The sequence below is a fragment of the Pteropus alecto genome, unplaced genomic scaffold, assembly GCF_000325575.1.
Source record: "Pteropus alecto unplaced genomic scaffold, ASM32557v1 scaffold39, whole genome shotgun sequence".
Lineage (NCBI taxonomy): Eukaryota > Metazoa > Chordata > Mammalia > Chiroptera > Pteropodidae > Pteropus > Pteropus alecto.
The window spans coordinates 5,560,868-5,579,514 of record NW_006443568.1 but is presented as its reverse complement, the minus strand read 5'-3'; the positions used below and the strand labels follow the sequence as shown (position 1 = coordinate 5,579,514).

General features: G+C 34.8%; 1 protein-coding gene across 2 annotated transcripts; it reads right to left on the bottom strand.

Moving 5' to 3' along the window:
• Positions 1 to 1,359: 1,359 nt before the first annotated feature.
• Positions 1,360 to 15,294, bottom strand: PTP4A2 (protein tyrosine phosphatase type IVA, member 2). Of its 2 annotated transcripts, none has more exons than XM_006924306.3 (6): positions 15,182 to 15,294; positions 12,468 to 13,157; positions 10,224 to 10,316; positions 6,235 to 6,365; positions 4,822 to 4,896; positions 1,360 to 3,844 (listed from the first exon to the last, which is right to left on the bottom strand). In XM_006924306.3, the coding sequence occupies exons 2-6, from the start codon at positions 12,561 to 12,563 to the stop codon at positions 3,736 to 3,738; spliced, it is 504 nt and encodes a 167-aa protein (XP_006924368.1). In that variant the 5' UTR covers positions 12,564 to 13,157; positions 15,182 to 15,294; the 3' UTR covers positions 1,360 to 3,735. The 2 variants fall into 2 exon arrangements, with proteins under 2 accessions (XP_006924368.1, XP_024897092.1); XM_025041324.1 differs by lacking the exon at positions 1,360 to 3,844 and adding an exon at positions 4,414 to 4,510.
• Positions 15,295 to 18,647: the final 3,353 nt, after the last annotated feature.

Below are 18,647 nucleotides of genomic sequence, written 5' to 3'. Positions count from 1 at the left end.
CTGACATGTCAAAATAAAGGATTGAGAATTGACCACTGGATTATGTATCATGGAGGTTTCTGATGATCTTTACATAGGCAGTTTCTGTGGAGTCAATATCCTCACTGGACTGGGTTCAAAAGAGAAAAATAGTGTATAGGTAGATAACTCTTGAATTTTGCTATAAAGAGCAGAGAAAGGGGATGGTATCTGAAAAGATGTATATGGGTCAAAGATTTCTTTTTAATATGGAAGAAATAATAGCATGTTTATAGGTTAAAGGGAATGATCTAGCAGAGGGGAATGAACAGAAGAATGGCTAAATCTGGGCCCTTGGAGTAAGGGATGGAATCTAGTACACAAGTGGAAGAGCTTGCCCTAAGTAGGACAAGGACGATATGTAACTGGAGGAAAGACGAGAGCGTACACAGATGTGATGGTAGAAGCCTGTAGAAATTTCCCTTTCTAAATTTTAAATAAAAGGCTATAAGCTGAGGATGGGGAAGGTATTAAAATTTAAAAGTTTTCAAGGTAAGTAAGTGAAAGAGTAAATGGGATAGAGAAATGTAGGATTGCCAGATGGTATTAATGTCTGCTTGAGGTCATAACTAAACATAGAGACTGAGTCAGCAAGTTCAGTGGCACAAGTGCAGAGAAGGGGGCATACTGAACTTAACCAAAAATGGAGTTGAGCCAGGTAAGTGCGTATAATGAAGCAAGGGATGGGGCAAGGCAATTTACTGTGCAGCCGAGAGTGACTGTAACTAACCATGGTCCACTAAAACCTAAGCTAGGTAATGAAGGACATGAGGTGGAAAATTTAAGATAAGTGAGGATCAATGAATTATGTCACATAATACTGTAACCACTCACTGTTTTATGTCTACATATCGAAATCCACAACTGAGGTCCTCCAAAGTGGGATCAGCGTCTTTTCATTTTTCGTACCTTAGCACAGTATTATCTGAATGGATGGATAAATGCTTACCCAGGGTTTGGGGAAATTCCCCACCCCTCAATCCTATGACATATAGAGATCCTCCTTCCTCACTGTTCTTTTAAGAGTTCAAGTATGAAGTTACAACGCTTCATCAAAACCTGTCATAAGTAAGTCCTTTGGAATGAGACCACATGCTAAATTCCTAGTGTTGTGTCCAAGAACTGAACCTGAAAATGTACCAGATGTATCCCAACTACAGTTAAGTTTGCCTTTATTGAACACCTGGATGGCATGAAATCTTTGAACTTCCCAAACTCTAATTATTTCACCTCCTTGCAGTAATTAGCAGGACCCCAATCAGGCTTTGAAAATACCAAATTTTCTATGGAGACATAAATGAAACCCAACCTGGGGGTAGAGAACAAAGGTACAAACAAAGAGCATGTAAAATATGTTTATTGTTCTTTTAAAAGGGTTCTGGGTTTGGTTTTAAATCAGGCTGCACACCTTTCATCAGTCTGACATCTCTCTCACTATGTCAAACTGGCTTCGGCTAGCAATACTTCATTAAATCCAAAAGAAAAAAACGTTTAATTTTGAGGAAGAAAATCCAGTTCTGAGAACAATTAACATTAATCTGTAATTTAAAACAAATGAGGGCTAATGTTTCATGTTGCTTTATTACTCTTCTCATACAGAACCAGGAATGTATTTTCCTAACTCAGGCAGGCACTGATACTGGTGGACACTGCACACACGCGTGCGCGAGCACACACGCATTCTTTCTCTGTCTCTTTGTCTCTCTCTCCCTCCACCCAAACAACAAAAATTAAAGCCATGTCAAAGGAAAAAGGTTTGTTATGGTATTGATCGAAATCCTTGGAATCAACAGTCTATGAGCTTAAAAGATATGCTGTTTTGATCTTGAGTCTATGTTAAAGAAATCTATTGTCATGTTCTGATATAAAGAATTTTGGACAGACAGTACCATCATTTTTCACGTTAAAATCCTAGAAACAATTTCAAAAAGCATTATTTTGTTTTGTTTTCTGGGATGGGGAGGAGAGAATCTACAGATTTTCATTTAGTTAAAAAGCAAAACAACTCCGGCATAAGAGATATGCAGTTCACACAGCCAGCCAACGTCTGAGGTATCATCAGTGAGACAAGGTCCCGGTCCATTCCTACTGGCCTAGCTGATCCTAATAAAATGGGAAGTTTATGGCTCTGCACAGCAAATTCCAGCAGGACAAGATGACCCTAAGCCTTTATTCAAATCCTTAGAAGCAGAGCACTATAAAGTTTGTGAAATTTAGATAAAGAATACAAGAGCCCCTGACGGTCCTTCAACTTGCTTTGTTGACGCAGCCCAGCCACAACTGCCTTCTGCAAAAGAGCAGAAAGACCATTTTTCTAGATCAGCATACTGAACCCCACAAAGATTCAGCAAAAATGACACTACACCAATTTCACTAACACAGTCCCTTTGCTACTCATTGGGCTGCTCTATGTCTCTCTCCTATCCTGTTAGGGCCTGTGGACACATACTCACTAGGCATTGTTGGTTTTGAACCAGCGTACTTTTTTTCAATCTCATAAAGAACCTAGTAAGAAAGTAACAAGGCAATCAGTGGTTAAACTGAACTGTACATATAGGGGGCAGTTTGGAAAATGCCCATCATGGGCATTTCTCAAGTCCAAAATATTGTGTCTTTGCTGCTACTCCTCTGACTGTTCTTGAAAATTCAGAGTACAAATAAATCCTAAAATAAAAATTTTAAACTACCAGCACTCTCTGACAACATTAGACAGAAAATCAGAGTAATGCTACAGCCCACAATTCTACAAGGTATAGAAAGTGTGCTAACTCTGCCTGGATACATCTTTAGTGATGGCCTGGAGTACTCCCCTTCAGAAAAAAGCTTCTGAGATACCCACTTAGCTTCATTGGTTGGAAAAAGAGAAGAATTCGACTCTCAGCTAAGTTCTTTGGAAAAAAAAAGACTCATCTTAAAATGCCACTTCCCCACTAATTTATCAAAACAAAAACCCAAACAAAAGGCTCTTGGCTACTTTGCCTAATGCTGAATAGTTTTTAAGAAACTAACATGAACACCCCATCATCAATAAAGACTAAAAACCACCTGGATCATATAATATATATGCCACTGTTTTTTTCGTGGTTTTTTTTTTTTTTCCTCCCCTAAAAGTGCCCAGGTGGGCTTAAGGCTGCCAGACTGCACGCACATCTACAGCAACAAAGACCTCTCCTATTCCATCTACAATTTGTATCAGGGAAAAAAAGAGGGACAGGGAAAAGAAGAGAAGAGAGGAAAAATATACCCCCCCACCAACTCACCCCCCCACCCAAAAAAAAGGAAAGAAAGAAATCGCACAACAGGGAGATCTATGTGCCAAGCATAATGGAAGAACGTGCTCCCCAAACAGATGGTTCTGCGCAGGCTAATGTTCTGCTGGTTTTCCTTAGAGACCTATTTTGAAAAAGTTAAAAAAGACAGGAGATTTTGAAATAATTCAATCCTGGCAGAAATTCAAACTCCAACACTAGAAGCAAAATTATCCTTCACTGAATTAATCCCTTTTTCTTTCTCTTTTTCTTTTCTTAAACATTTTATTCATGTTATAGAGGGATTTCTTTTTTGTTTACTTTTTTCCAATCATGAGGAGAGTGGTTTGAGGAGTACTAAATCCATCACTACTTTGATGACACAGTCAAGATTCCAGATTCACATTTCCAGGTACCAAGAGTTCCCTCTAAATGCCACAATCAAGTCAGCCTTCGTTTATATTTCTTTCTACTGAACACAGCAATGCCCATTGGTATCTCTGAAGCGTAATCGCATCTTAGGTCGGTATTTCTCCAGGTAAAGCAGCTGTTTGGAATTGAATGCTCCCCTTCTTTTTCTGAAAATATAAGAATGGCAAACTTTATCATGTACAAAAAGAACTGTCTAATTCACTGAAATATATGATATATGACCTAAGGCCTTTCTAACTCCACACAGCTGAAAACCAGCATATTTCCCATACAACATCCCTTCTTAAGTTGAAACACAAACTTTCTGTGCCTTCCTAGAATAGACAAAATTTCTTTGCTGACTCTTATGTCTATTAATCATTTAATAAAGATAAGAATGGTTCATCCAGAAACATTTGACTATACTCTTCCTAATTAGATTAATATATTCTTCAGATTAGAATTGGTAGCAAGTATTTAGGATGCATGAGCAAGTATTTATATGAAGCAGCAGCACAGATGGCATTCCTTGAAATATGTTACCTTCCTAGAGCTGTTACCATTCATTTCATGCACTCTGTCACAAATATTTTTTTCTTTTCTAATTTTTAAAGAAAAGGGGGAAAGGGTAAGAAAATAGCCAAAGAATTCTGGACAGCAAAATAGCATGGCCCATTATTCCAAACTGATGCCAAGATCAGTCGGGGCACTGCCATCCTGATTTTATGCCTGAACAAGTCACTTAAGACTCCTAGGTGATTAATTGCTCCTCTACAGATTCTGCCTTACCTCTGTTATAGCGAGTTGCATTTTTAAGGTATGTCAGACATCCACTGAAAGAGACACAAGATCACTGAGACTACTATCTAGCTATTCATTTTAAAGATTTCTAGATATTCAAGTCATATACTGGACATATTCTACAATGGCCAAATTTGCCACCTAAATTGAAAAATCTTTAAATCTGGGAGCCAGTAGCATTATGAGTCTCTTTATCATTTGCTCTTTTTGATATCTTTGAAAAAACATTATTTTAGGCCAAAGATGGCAAATTATTCCATACTACAAATGGATATTTTCCATAAATCCTTCCTCTTTTATGATCTTGCTTTATGTGTTTCTGAAAATAAAACTTCATACTCACTGTCTTATAAACTGAACTGCATCTTCGTACTTCATTCCACATTCAATCAAAGCAAGTGCAACCAGCACAGGTGCCCTGCAGAGAGAAACTCATTTGTAAATACTCACATGTGTTTGAAATTATAAGATTTTTTAAAACCTAAGATTACTTATTACCAAAACAATGCAAAGCTTGAACTTCCCTTTTTCCTGTATATGTACTAAAATATCTGATACCATCCTATATAGTAAAAATATCAGTATCATTATAGCTTCCATGGTATTATCTATTTTCAGCAAAGCACTAAATTCTAAACCTTTATTAAGAGAGGGTTACTCTTTAAAACATCACCACATTATATCTCAAATGTTCGCATCATTATATACGTCAACAAAAATTCTTCATTGGTCTTTAATGATTATCACAGTAAAATAAATGATGAAATGTACTATCTACCTTAAATGTCTCAGAATTTTCATTATGAATCAATTTTGATTCGATTTACTTATCAAATACTAAAAACTTGCTAGACTTCAACAAAATCCTTTGTGTCAGAGAATTGGTAATTAGAAACAGCCTCTGTATTCTTTTTAAAATGTAACAAAGGAAATGATAAAAGAAAACAAAAAGTCCATTAGAGGGCACCAACTTTGGACTACCTAACTGAAATAGCTACTAGTTATAAAATTGTCCCAAGTCAAGTTAGAACACCACTTTTGCCCTTCAGGATAAGGACTGAAACTTCTGAACTTGAAGAAGAAACTGTACTAAACTGCAAAAGAAGAAAATAGCAAACGAAAGGGCTGAGCAGAGGTTAACAGCCTAAGTCACCACCACCCTGAGGCAACAGCAACCTGCACTAATGTTTTGAGTAAAAGTACACATCATACACTGATATTTAATCTGCTGTTGATGAGAATGTTGCTATACCACTCCATGCAATATTCAAAGAAAAAGCTTTTAAAATCGAAGTTAATTTTCATTCTCCATACATCTCCTTTCAGGAGTTTAAAGTTCAGCCATCTGCTCTCCACCTATTAACTTCCCATTCATCTCAAAATTAACCATGTATAGATTCTTCAAACTCTAACATTATTTTAATTTTGTTGCCCATTCAAAGACCTAAACCTCTGATTACTTGAAATGGGGAGAAAAAGAAAACATACTGAATTAAGACTGTATTTTTAGCTCAAAGATAAGATAATTATATTGTCAGTTTCAAAACAAATTGGGAACCATCACCTACTAAATTTAGTATGGCATCAAATCAGACAACTAATGAAATATAAAAAGCAGCTCTGAGAAATCATACACCAGCTTTTGTTCTCGTTTCCTTTCGTCTTAGGCAATTTAATATTTACTGAAATAAATGCAAATTTCTATCAAAGTGAAATTTTTTATAATGAATTCACATTCAAAAGGGTAAGAGCATACCTTCCCAATCCTGCAACACAATGCACTGCAACACAGCAACCTGGCTCTTCACGAAATTTAGTTTTTAATAGGTTTAGCCAATCGTCCACTATCTGATTAGGGGGTGGTGCTCCATCATCAAATGGCCAATCCTGGAAAGAAAAACATCTTTTACATTACACTGATATTTTCTCCACTGCTAAAAATGATCCAAGATCGAAATTCACGTGTGCCAAATAACTTAGCTTTTCTCAATGAAGTGCAGTCAGTCTAATTTTATTCTGTGGAAATCTCTTATCAGTGATAAGAAATTAAGCGTTTCTCAAATATTTTATGTGAACAGAGAGGTAATTAGACATAATAGAGAAAATTGTAATTAAAGCCAAGACAAAGTAATAAAAGATATAATACATGTCAATATGATTTAAAAGTCCACTCTAGCAAAGAAGCATACCCACTGGTATCTTACTGGTCTCTACAAGTATTTTTGAGGATTATCCCCCAAATAATTCTAAGATATAATGTCTTTTCTTTAGAGAAAGGCTCTCTGATACAAAGTCTCCAATAGTTAGCGTATCATAACAGAAACATACGATCACCTTTGTGATTAAAAAAAAAAAAAAGCCAAGCAGCAAATATTTTTAAAGCTCTGCTTAAGTTATACATATCACATTTAACAAGCAAAGTGACACATGACAGTGTATCGAACAAATAGGGACCTTTTTCTCAAGTATTCCTTTCTCTTTTTATATTCATCAGTTTGGGTTGTTCTTTTAATTAAGATGAACTCCATGTGCCTTCACAATATATGCAGGGGTTTATCTTCCTTGCTAAGTAGGTCCTAAGAAACCAACAACAAATCAGCTTTGAAGAAAGGGGAAAGGGGACACACATTTTACATATTCTCTCTTCCATCTAGCTTCAAGGACAGAAATGCAAAACACTGGGAATTTTTTTTTAAAATATAAAATTATTCCAATGAGATTGGATAAGGACACTTTAAGATATTAGAGAAGGAAAAAGAGAAAAGTGACAGAGCATTAAACTGATTCTCCACTCATTATCGGCACCACTGTAACACTTCATGTGGCCCATTAGCCATGATGGTACATTATGTTTGTCAATTACATCCCATAATTAAAGGGCTGTCAGAGTTATCATTATAAATGTCACTAAAGAGTTTAACTATAAACAGCAGTAAGTTCCTTAGTTAAGTGTTTACTTCCTCTATATTCCCTAAAATGCACCTAGTTAAGAAATAATAACATAAAACATGCTTCACTTACTCAAATAAGCAGATTCTATCAAAAAAAATCATTAAAGTAATAATTTAGAAGCATCTGACTTCAAACTGACATAACTGAAACAACCATTAGTCTTTTCCAATGTGCCTCTAATTTGCAAGAGCATTGATCAAAGGATTGAAAGATCTTATTTGGGAGATATTCTCTTATAAAGTGTCCTGAACCCTCTTCACTTAGCAAAAGTAAATTAACAATCTATCTTAAAATCTGTCTGGAGAAAGGAAAGAAATTCCAAGCTTAATTTTAAGTGTCCTTGTTTTTTCAAGCTTAAGTTAGCCCTTTAATTTTATCTGATCACAGCTATTTAAAACAAAACAAAACAAAAGCCCAGATTTAAAAGCCTGGAATAAATCCCAGACCTACCATTATCTTCTACAAACTAGTTCAAGTTCTTTAGTTTATTTCTATTTCATCAACATTACTGATTCAAACAGACTACAGTTAATCTACAGTTCATTTTCTCACCTTGCCATCTGTCAAAACAAACTGATTTCTCATCTACCCACTAGAGAACATATAGTAGTCCTCCTTTATCCGTGGGGCTTCCAAGACCCCCAGTGGATGCATAAAACTGCAGACAGTACTGAACCCTATTATACACTGTTTTTTCCTATACATACATATCTTTGTTAAAGTTTAATTTATAAATTAGGCACAGTAGGAGATTAACAATAATAAAATAGAACAATTGTAATATAATGTAATAAAAGTTATGTGAATGTGGTGTCTCTCTCCAGTAATTTTTATATTTTACAATCTAAACCTATTCCTGAATCTGTATAGTCATCTCTTACTTGCAGTAAATGGCTTGGTGTTACTTGTTTCAGGGGATCCCTTGCTGAAGTGTTCGTGTAAGCTCAATGCTTTCTGGCACAACACGTTGCTATCTATTGGAATATGTTTTCTGTTCATGTCTTCCACCTACAAATTTAACGCCTTTTCCATCTTAACTAAGCACTTTTCACGCGCTGTAGCAGTAACTTTTGCAGTCTGAGGCAAAATAGCAAAACTAGCAAAAGAAAAAAGTTTCTTTTTCCTTCTTCACAATTTCACAGATAGACTCATTTTTACGATGATCTTAGCAATCTTAGCATGATATTTTTCCTTTCCTTAAGTAAAGAACTTCTACCTTTTCACTCAAAGGAAGCATTTTCCAGTTTCTCTTTGGCATATTTAAACTGCCAGTATCACTACTCTTGCACTTTGGGGCCATTATTAAGTAAACTAAGGGTTACCTGAACATAAGCACTGTGATACCACAACAGTCTATCTGATAACAGGCAGTTACTAAGTGGGTAGCACATACAGTGTAGATATACTGGACAAAGGAAGGATTCACATACCAGGCGGGAAAAAGTGAGATTTCATCACAAACCCAGGACAGCGCACAATTTAAAATTTAAAAACTGTTTATTTTTGGAATTTTCCATTTAATAATTTAAGGCTATGTTTTGACCACAAGGTAACTGAAACCGCGGAAAGCAAATCTGCGGATAAGGGGGACCACTGCACTCACAGGAAAAAGAACTTATATTCAGCTCAGTTTTGAAAGTTAAAAAAATTTTTTTTTTTTTAACACAAGGCTCCATTTAACACATGTTTATACTTATCCCCGGTGATTTCCATCCAGGAGACCTTAAAGTCATTTAGAAATGGGAATGCAAGCAAATTACTACCACTCCATACTATTCAAATACATTTTTAAAAAACATAATGCTTGGCTATTTAGTTATTGCATTTCACCAAAAGAGAGGTGAGGAAATTTTATGAATTAGATAGGAGATGATTGCCTTATCAATAGCACATTTATTTTCTTTGCATGAACTGTCTGTCCAACTACTGATCAATGCAGTAAAAACTCTAGAACTACCTCTCAATAAAAAGTAGGAACATAACCTTATACCAATATCTTATTATTTTCTTCCTAACCAACTACTTAAAAAAATCTCATTCTCTTCCTACTATACTGCCTTCCCATAATTAAGTCAAATAGCTCTACAACTACAAGGTCATTTTATTCTGTGGTCCTGCAACTTAGACAACTATTTAGGGAAGAAGGTATAAAATTTTACCTAATCTGAGGCTCCTGTTTTGGTAGCAAAATTGCATATACAGGGGCTAGGAAAGAATTTAAAATAATTCCAATCAGCTTATGCTCAAACTGAACTATGAAGGAAGTATAATCACACAAAAGCTTCTTAGGAACCTATCAAAAAGTATCAGAAACTATGCTGATAACTCTGGAACAAGATGTCTTCTCCCTCTCCCTTATCCTCTTCCCACCTTTTTGTCCTCTACAAGTTAATCACAAAATATTAAGTAACTAATTTGTACTTGCAAAGAAAGTAAGAGAGAGTATCTCCATGTGACTTATGAATGCCTGACAGAAATTACTTTCAGTTAGATTCAAACCAGTAGCCTAGAAACAAAAAGCTAAATATTTCATCAATTTCCTAGAAAAAACAAAATGCAAATTTCCATTTTCTTAAAATAAGTGTTCACATTTTACTTTTTATTTGTTGAAAATACTCTGCAAGTATAAACTTTAAGGGCAAGAATGAACAAAACTGCCAAGCCAAAGAAATTTAAAGGTTGCTATGAACATTGTATCTCCTAGCGTAAACTCAAAATGCAACCTATGTGCCAATTTTTGAAAATATCTGTTTGAATGGGATAACTTGTAGTGAAAAAACACTACACACTCACTAGAACGTGGATTCCTTCTTTTTCAACTGGAGCTTTATCATATGTAGCATCACAAACTCGAACCAAAGTTGTCACTCCATACTTCTTAAGTTCCTTTAAAGAAAAATATTAAAAAAGTTGCTTTTAGAATCTGTAACCAAAATTTTAAAAATGTACTATTACATACTGAAACCATGAGACATCATTCTTCAACAAAGATCAAAATCATTCTCATTGTGGCAATATATACATACAATGGACACTCTTGCACTCTGAAGTGGAAGCATCAATAAGACTCACTTTTATGAAGGCCAATTTAGTAGCATAACACAAAAACTTTACAAGCACACATATACTTTGACCTAGAAATTCTACTTCTGGGAATTTTTACTAACAAAATAATAAAGATAGACACAAAGAACTAGATGCCAGCATGTTCAGCACAGGCTATCTGAATGGTAAAAAGCTGGAAACAACATTAATGGTCCCAAAACAGGGGAATGATTAGAGAAAGCATGACACATCCATACAGAATACTATGACAGCTGTAAAAATAATACTAAGGAGGTCAGGGGAAGATTTTTTAAAATATACACTGTGATTTTATCTGTATGATTATTTATAAATATATGCATATATACAGAGAAAAAAAATCTAGAAGCCAGGCATTAACAGTTAAGTATTTTTAAATTGTCTTTTGCTTATCTACATCTTCTGACTTTTATGTAGTAAGTACTTACTGCTTTTCTTTTACTTAAAGAAACACAAGTTATTTTGAAATTAAGATTAAAAAGTGATATTATATTACAAAGCCAACTAACATACAAACAACTACAGCCAGAAGCCTTGCTCCTTTAAAAACTCTCCTACAGTAATGCCTAATAGTGACCACCTATCTTCAAAGGGCCACCAACATCTTTTTATAGTTGCAGGAGGAGAGTAGCCTCTGCCACTTTTGGAATCCACGGCTAAGGAATCCACAGGCTGAAAATAGTATCACATAATTCAGCCAGGCTTAAAGGTGACTGAACCTAAGGGCACACAGACCTAGAAATCAACTTGTACACTGTGTACACAAAGTTAAGAAGCTCAAGGACTTATAAGTATAAATAAGCAGGAACAGTGATATCCTATAAGAAGTATCCATCATTTGGTTAACTAAAGAGTAAAGTTATTTTGATTGCTAAAGGACTTTATTTTTCACAGAAAGGCCTTCTTATAAAGCATACTCAGGAAAGTTCTTAGTATAATATTGAGCCAAGTATTTTAAGAAGTTTCAAAATACAAATAAAATCTCATTTAAAGGAACTTCATAGTAGCCATTGAAAGGTTATGGTCAAATTTCTTATGGCAAATATTTGTGACCTCGAGCAAATCAAAACCTCTTTTAAATTTGGTTTTGCCATCTGTAAAATGAGAGAGGTAGATTTAGAATCCCTAGGAGTTCATCCACCTAAGTCTACTGCATAAAATACATCAACAGAAATCACATTCAAACTGAACAACGAGAAAATGATTAAAAACCTTACATTCAAATATTTGTTGAATGAAGAACAAAGTTTCTCTTTCACTTCCAATAGAAAAAATAAAGGATATGAGATTTAAAATGCTACCTATAATATTTTCCATTTCTTAAGTTTCTGGACTCTTGTATATGATGGTTACTATTGCTAAGTAGTTCTGGGATAGCTTTTCATAAAAAGGGATTAGAATATTCAAGATATTCATTGGTTTTAGTGTCAGAGATAGTTCTACCACGTACTGCACACCTTCAGGCAAATTACTAAATCACTCTGAACCTCAGTTTCCTCATCTGTAAAAGGGAGATAATAATGCTATCTCTATCTTATAGGGTTATGGTGAGGAGTAAATGACATAATGCATAAAATTGCTTATTTTAGTGCTGGGTACAAAATGTTCAATAAATGTTAATTATTTTTATTATTGAAAGGGTGACCAAATAACTGCTGATAATGTAGAAAGAATGTAAGAAAAAGCATATTATTAAATAATCTCTAAAGTTTCCCCAAATTCCACAATTGTTCTTTTAAAAATCTTATAACTAATCCAACCCAATTCAAACAGATTAGCAGGATGACCATTCATACTCCAATCACAGAAATAAAAGGCTTTGTAATAAGAGATTTCTTTATAATGGTGTTAATTTTTTTTATTAGTTTCAAGTATACAGTATTAATGGTGTTAATTTTTAATGGAATTTTACCTATAAATCAATCCAAAAAGTAGACCATGCTACAATCTTACCTCGGTGAACTTGTTGAGGGTAGCATTGGTAGGGTTATGAGTTATCAGAAAACGCATGTTCTCATAGGAGATCTCCACAGGGGCTGGGCGGTTCATTATGGCAAATAAAAAGTGTGAGCGTGCGTGTGTGTGATGGGGAAAATGAAAAAAAAAAATCAATAAATCTTGAAATGTTTCACAGCAGAAAACATTAAAAAGACCACTAAAATGCCTATTATCAATCTGTTTTCTCTATTCAACTTGTTTATTCTTTAAGAAGCTTCTCTCTTCAAGATAAGCAGAAGTACTTAGAATCCACTTGAATCCAAATCAATTTGGGCCTCAATGTCTGCAGATGGATACCTTCGGACTCCAAAAAAATCCAACTACATACAAAACTTAAGCAGCCTTTACTACATTTAGGCACTAGTGAAACAAGTTAAAAGTTTAGGTCACTTTCCACTTTTGTTTACTTGATGCTTAATTTTACTGGAGTCATTAAAAGAAATATGCTTGCAATAAAAAAATTTAAAAAAAAAGCCAACTATTTGAGGCCAGTCTCGGTGTCCAGAGTCTTCAAGGCAATGTTAATTATGGCACATAGAACCCCCAAGCTCACTTGTCAGCAAAAACACTGTGCTGAGCCTGGCAGAAGTCTGCCCTCACACTCAGAATCGCCATAAATGTGCAACGTATATTCCAACGAAAAACCTGGAAGAGAAAAGCATGAGTAAAGTGAACTGGAGGTTGAAAGCATCATAAACACAACGCCCAAAAGCAAGAATACATTCTTATGAGCCCAAAGCCATTTGAAATGTCACACCAATTCTAAATTATTGCCATCTATAAAGAATAGGATAAAAGTGTATATACCAAGAGTTCTAAAAGCCAGAGATTCAAAAGTCAAGTATATATTTCTTTTTTCAAAATGGGATGGATCCAACAAGCAAAGTTTCTGTGTTAATAAGATTATTTCTAACTCAAGTCATTTTCAAATGATTAAAAGATCCTTAAGAAAATCTGCCCTCCATGAACTATTCATAAAGTTCACACTGATCTCATTTTTCTGCTTTGATAGTTAAGTCCTTCACATATACTTTTTGCCTAAAATAAGGTACCTATAAATGGATAGAGGATATTTACAAAAGTTCCACTTTGAGGATTTAATTCTTTCTATCCAAAATATATGTGTTGGCCCCCAGTTAGAATACTAATCCATAAAATACTTCCTTCAAAAACTTGGAGTTTTCCTCGCAACTCGGAGTAGTTGTTACTACCTACAAGGAATGAGGAAAGAGGATCAGAAAAGTGAAGTGACTTGTCTAAGGTAAATGAATTAGCTGACCCCAAATTCAAACCCAAGTCTTCTGTTAGTTCTGTGGTTTTTCCAATGTACCATAATGCCAGCTGACTCAACTAATGTGTAAATACCATCCTCATTTTCTAATCCAGTTTACCTTTTCACTATTTCTCACATTACTACCTCAGAAGTACAGGAACACCCAAAGGTCAATGATGCACACAGCATTCTCCTACTCAAATATTAATCCTTACCAAAAAACAAGGCAAGAAAAAGAAGTGGCAGAATTTTAATATTATTTTAGGCCTGCTGCTTTGAAACACAGTAATCTTTAAAGCTGGTTAGAGTGTCAACATAATCACAGTTCCTCTGGAAATAGGGACAAGGTCTAAGTTCTTTCACTTGCCTCTTCCTTAAGCCACCAATAAACGCTTAATTAGAAGTCTCTATAAAAGATAATTGTGACCAGTCAGAAAAAGACATGAAAGATAATGACTATGGATCCATATTCAGGAAGAAACTAAATATAGATTAGGTAGAACCTAGGCTTACAAACTTTCTAACCTATTCATCTATCCTCAAGTTTTCTTTTTATGATATTCTTATGGCATTTGTTTTCATAAGTTACATACTTGTGATATTATTACCATGGATACAAATACAAAACTAAAACATTCCTAAAATATGAAAGACAGATAAATTCAAATTGGCATTCTAAGAACTTCAATATCTCAGCAGAATGAGTTACCTACTACAATAAAAACACAAAAGTTCTACATTTAAAGTAAAGAAAACAAAAATACATACCACCATCCTTCCCCTAACTCATAATTTGAACTGTAAGCACAAAATACAGCCACCTTAGATTACACACTTCATAGAGTACTCCCTGTACAGTCAAGGAATTTTAAAGCTAGGAGATCAACTACTCTGACCTTTAAAAAAAAAAAAAATGTTTGGGATCCAGAGAAGTTAAAATGACTTAACTAAGACCACACTATTAGTAGCAGATCAAGGACAAGAGCCCAGGTCTCTGAACTCCCTACTTATTTTTCCTTCAATTTTGACTAACAGAGGTATCCACATATTTTTCAAGTCATAATCTTTTTCATGTAAGTGTAACTTTTATTCAAATATTTGCTTGGAGGTTCATCTGCAACTCCGTGACCTTATACTAAGGGGAGAGAAGATTATTAAAGTAACTACTCAAAGAACAATGGTTTTGCATGCAGTGCAGTGCAAAACACAAGGAAATTCTAACCTGTTTGAATTTGGTTAAATGATGTTATCACAGCTAATATGTGTGTCAGCTGAGTAAAGGCACTGAAAGACCTGCATTGTAGTGATGGCCAAGCTTAAAAGGTTACAGCTCTAACATTAAGTTTTCTACCTGGTCTCCAGTGTTTGTCTGCTCAGCAAACAGAACAAGCTTTACCTCATCTTATTCCTCCAAGCTGATTATGGAAGGATCACTTCCAGGAATAAGGACAATTCATTACCAGATCTTCAATTCTTAACACCATACTGAGAATCCCAGCAAAAGAAGTTCTGCCAAACGAAACGGTATGTTCTATCAATGTTAACAGATACACGATAAAAGCAAGCTTCTGTTTCTTCCCCTCCCCCAAGAGTTCAACTACACATCAACAGTTAAATGTTCTTGCACCTGTCAATTCAGATAAACTAATGTCAATTTCTGTGACGTCCATAAGAATGCAAAGCAAAGTCTGTAAAAAAAAATCATAAACAACCTACCACAGCTGTAAAGTACTCAAAAGTTACAGAGGCAAATATTTCAGCATAAACTCAGCACCTGTACAACCTTACACCAAAAAAAAAAAAAAAAAAAACAAAACTCTTTCTTCTAAAGTTCTCTCTGGCATTAATTCTGCTCTAACCTCTGAAGTAAAAATTGATTTTTATTTTAATTTACCAGGTGATGCAAGAGGCTGGTTTACTTGACAGATAATAGATGTCAAATTCAAATACGTATCCAAATTTTCTCTCCACCCTTTATCTTTTATAAAACCTAACTTTTAAAATGTTGCATTTGGGGCATTTCCATTTCCTAGGCAACATTTCCATTTTTAACAAAAGAATATAACTTCACTGAAGGATTATAAAAGGCTGTGACAGAGAAATCCTTTTATTAAAGGAGGAGGAGGAAGAGAAGGGAGAAAAGACAAAGAATAAAGAAAGAGGGGGCTGGAAAAGAGCAAGCAAGCAGAGGCCTACACCAACTAAGATAGTGCACTGCCAATAATATAAGAGAATACTTAAAACTTTAGAGTATGTTAGAGTTTAAATGTCCAGTGTCAGTAACTCTACTGCTAACATCTACCTAAATGAATCAAAAACCAAAATGCATGTAATGCAATATCCATTCTTAAATGGAAAACTCTGCGGAGGTCAAAAAGAATAAAATATTTATATGAACTGTTATGGAAAGATGGCTGAGACTAAAAAAGCAAGGTATATAACAGCATATACAGAAACATTTGTGAGCACTATATATGCTTTCATACCTACAGACTTTCTGGGAAATTACGAAGAGGTAAGAGTGGTTGTGTCGGGGTGGAGGGGACTGGAACCGAAGGCCAGAAGCATTATTTATCATAATATATACTTTTTGAATTGTTTTAATTTTTTTCATGTACATGTTATCTTAATTTTTTTTTAATTCTAGGGTGATGATAAAGAACACTACAATGATTTACAATTTAATTATGTTCTTAACAGTGCTATAACTACGGGACTACAAAGAACCTCAAAAGAGCTAGCTAGTCCCTCTGTTTCAGGCAGGCCTGTACCTACACAATTCCAGAAAGACAGTTTTCTTCTTTGTTGAAGATACTAAATTCTCTAGTAAAATTCAGGTCCTGCTTTAGCAACTGTAATTCTAAGTTCAAATATAAACATAGAAAATTCAAGAGTGTGAGGGAACTTTACAAAATCAGCCCCATTTAATGTAACCCAAACATACAAGATTTTGAAAATCCTGTCAATCCACTCACATTAACCTTTCCACTAAGAAATCACCTCTATTTGCAAATTAAAACAAATGATACAATAAACCCTCTAATTTGAAGTGCTATGCCAGTATTCACCAAATTAAAACAGCACATTATAATATAAATGCACAATAAAGAATTCTAGATCTAAGAAAATCTAAAAGCAAAGGTCTGATAGACAAGTAAGCATACATTTACTGTTACTTTTCTTACCAGAAATTTTACAGGAAGTCATGCAAATTCAAGCCAGCTTGGTTTCTACAAACAGGCAACATGAAAACACAATCTTGCAACAATTTTTTCCTAAAACAAATTCATTTCACTTCAATGAAGACACCTGCACTTCCCTTAAAATAAGTATGAATAATCTGTCAACAGTAAAAAATTCATTTTCTGAAGTTAGAAATTTTCCTTGAAATTTGGCTAAGAACTTATTAATTCAAATATCTGACATATACTATACGTTACATACTCTTATAGTTGCAGCAAGAGCAGTAAACAAAAATTTCTGTCAGGATGGATCTTACATTTTAGTAGTCACAAAAAAGACAAAACATGTCACTGCTATGGAGAAAAACACAAAGCAGAGAAATCTGCAGTGCTTCCAATTTTAAATAAGGCTATCGGGAAAGACCTCACTGAAAAAAGCGACATTTTATCCAAGTCCTGGGAGTGTGAGCCAAACAGATATTTGAGGGAGCATTCTAGGCAGAGGGATTAGCTGGGCCATGTTTGGAGTGTTCTAGGAACAGCAACGAGGCCAGTGCTACTGGAGAAGAGATGGCAAAGGAATGAATAAGGTCAGAGAAATAAGAGCATTATAGGCCAATATAAGTATCTGGCTTTTTTTTTTTTTTCAGAGAAAAATAAGATTTCAAGCAAGAGTAATAATTTATGTTTAAAAGACTCACTAGCTACTATGTGGAGACAGATTATATGAGTAGTAAGGGTAGAAGCAGAGAGGATCAGATAGGAGCCAGTTGCTATAATCAAGGAGAAAATGGTAGTAGCAGTAGAGAGCATAAGAAGGGATCCATTTCAAGATACCCTCTGAGGTGGAACACACAAGGATTTGTCCACAGACTGGATACAGGGTCTGTGGGGAAAAAAAAAAGAACCAAGGATCTGAGTAACTCTAAGAACTTGTCAAAGCCTAAAAACATTCACAAACTATTCAAAAAGACCATAAAATCTTCACAACCGTCAAGGAAGAAAAGTAAGAAAATTAATCTGTAAAGTACTACTGTATCTACTGCATTTTGACCATGGGTGGGGGGGGCAAGTATCTTAAGACTTATAAACTAAAGAGAAATCAACTTCAGTCGCAAACTGAAGTTTTACTCATCTTTTATAACCTTACTCACAACTCATCCTACCACTTTAGAAACAGCTTTTTTCTCTGTACTATTTATCTTTGTTCATCCCTCTAATGTTGCATTTACCAAACTAAAATTGAATACATCTGGCTCCCTGAACTTAGAAAATTCAAATTAATGTTAATTCTCTTGCCCTACTGACTACAATCCTGGGGAGTTGATAAAGAAAGATGCATGCATTAAATTCTACACAAATTAAGATATGAAATATCTGTAAACAAGCTAAAAATAGTAAGATGCTTCTTTACTGCTAAAAAAAAAAGTTTCATAGTTACCCGCTTAGTTATTCCCACTTTTCCACTTCCTCATTTAAGGAGGGAACTTGAGAATCAAGTTCCAGTACAGAAATCAATAATTAGTTCTATAAAAGAAATTATTGACCTTGGTGGGAAAATATCTTAACATTTCAGAACCATCAGGAGATACAGGAGATACATGGCCTGCCAGCCACTCAGAAAGGAGAGGAAAGCAATTCACCAACAATCACACCTGCTTCTGAGAACAGTGACAGTTA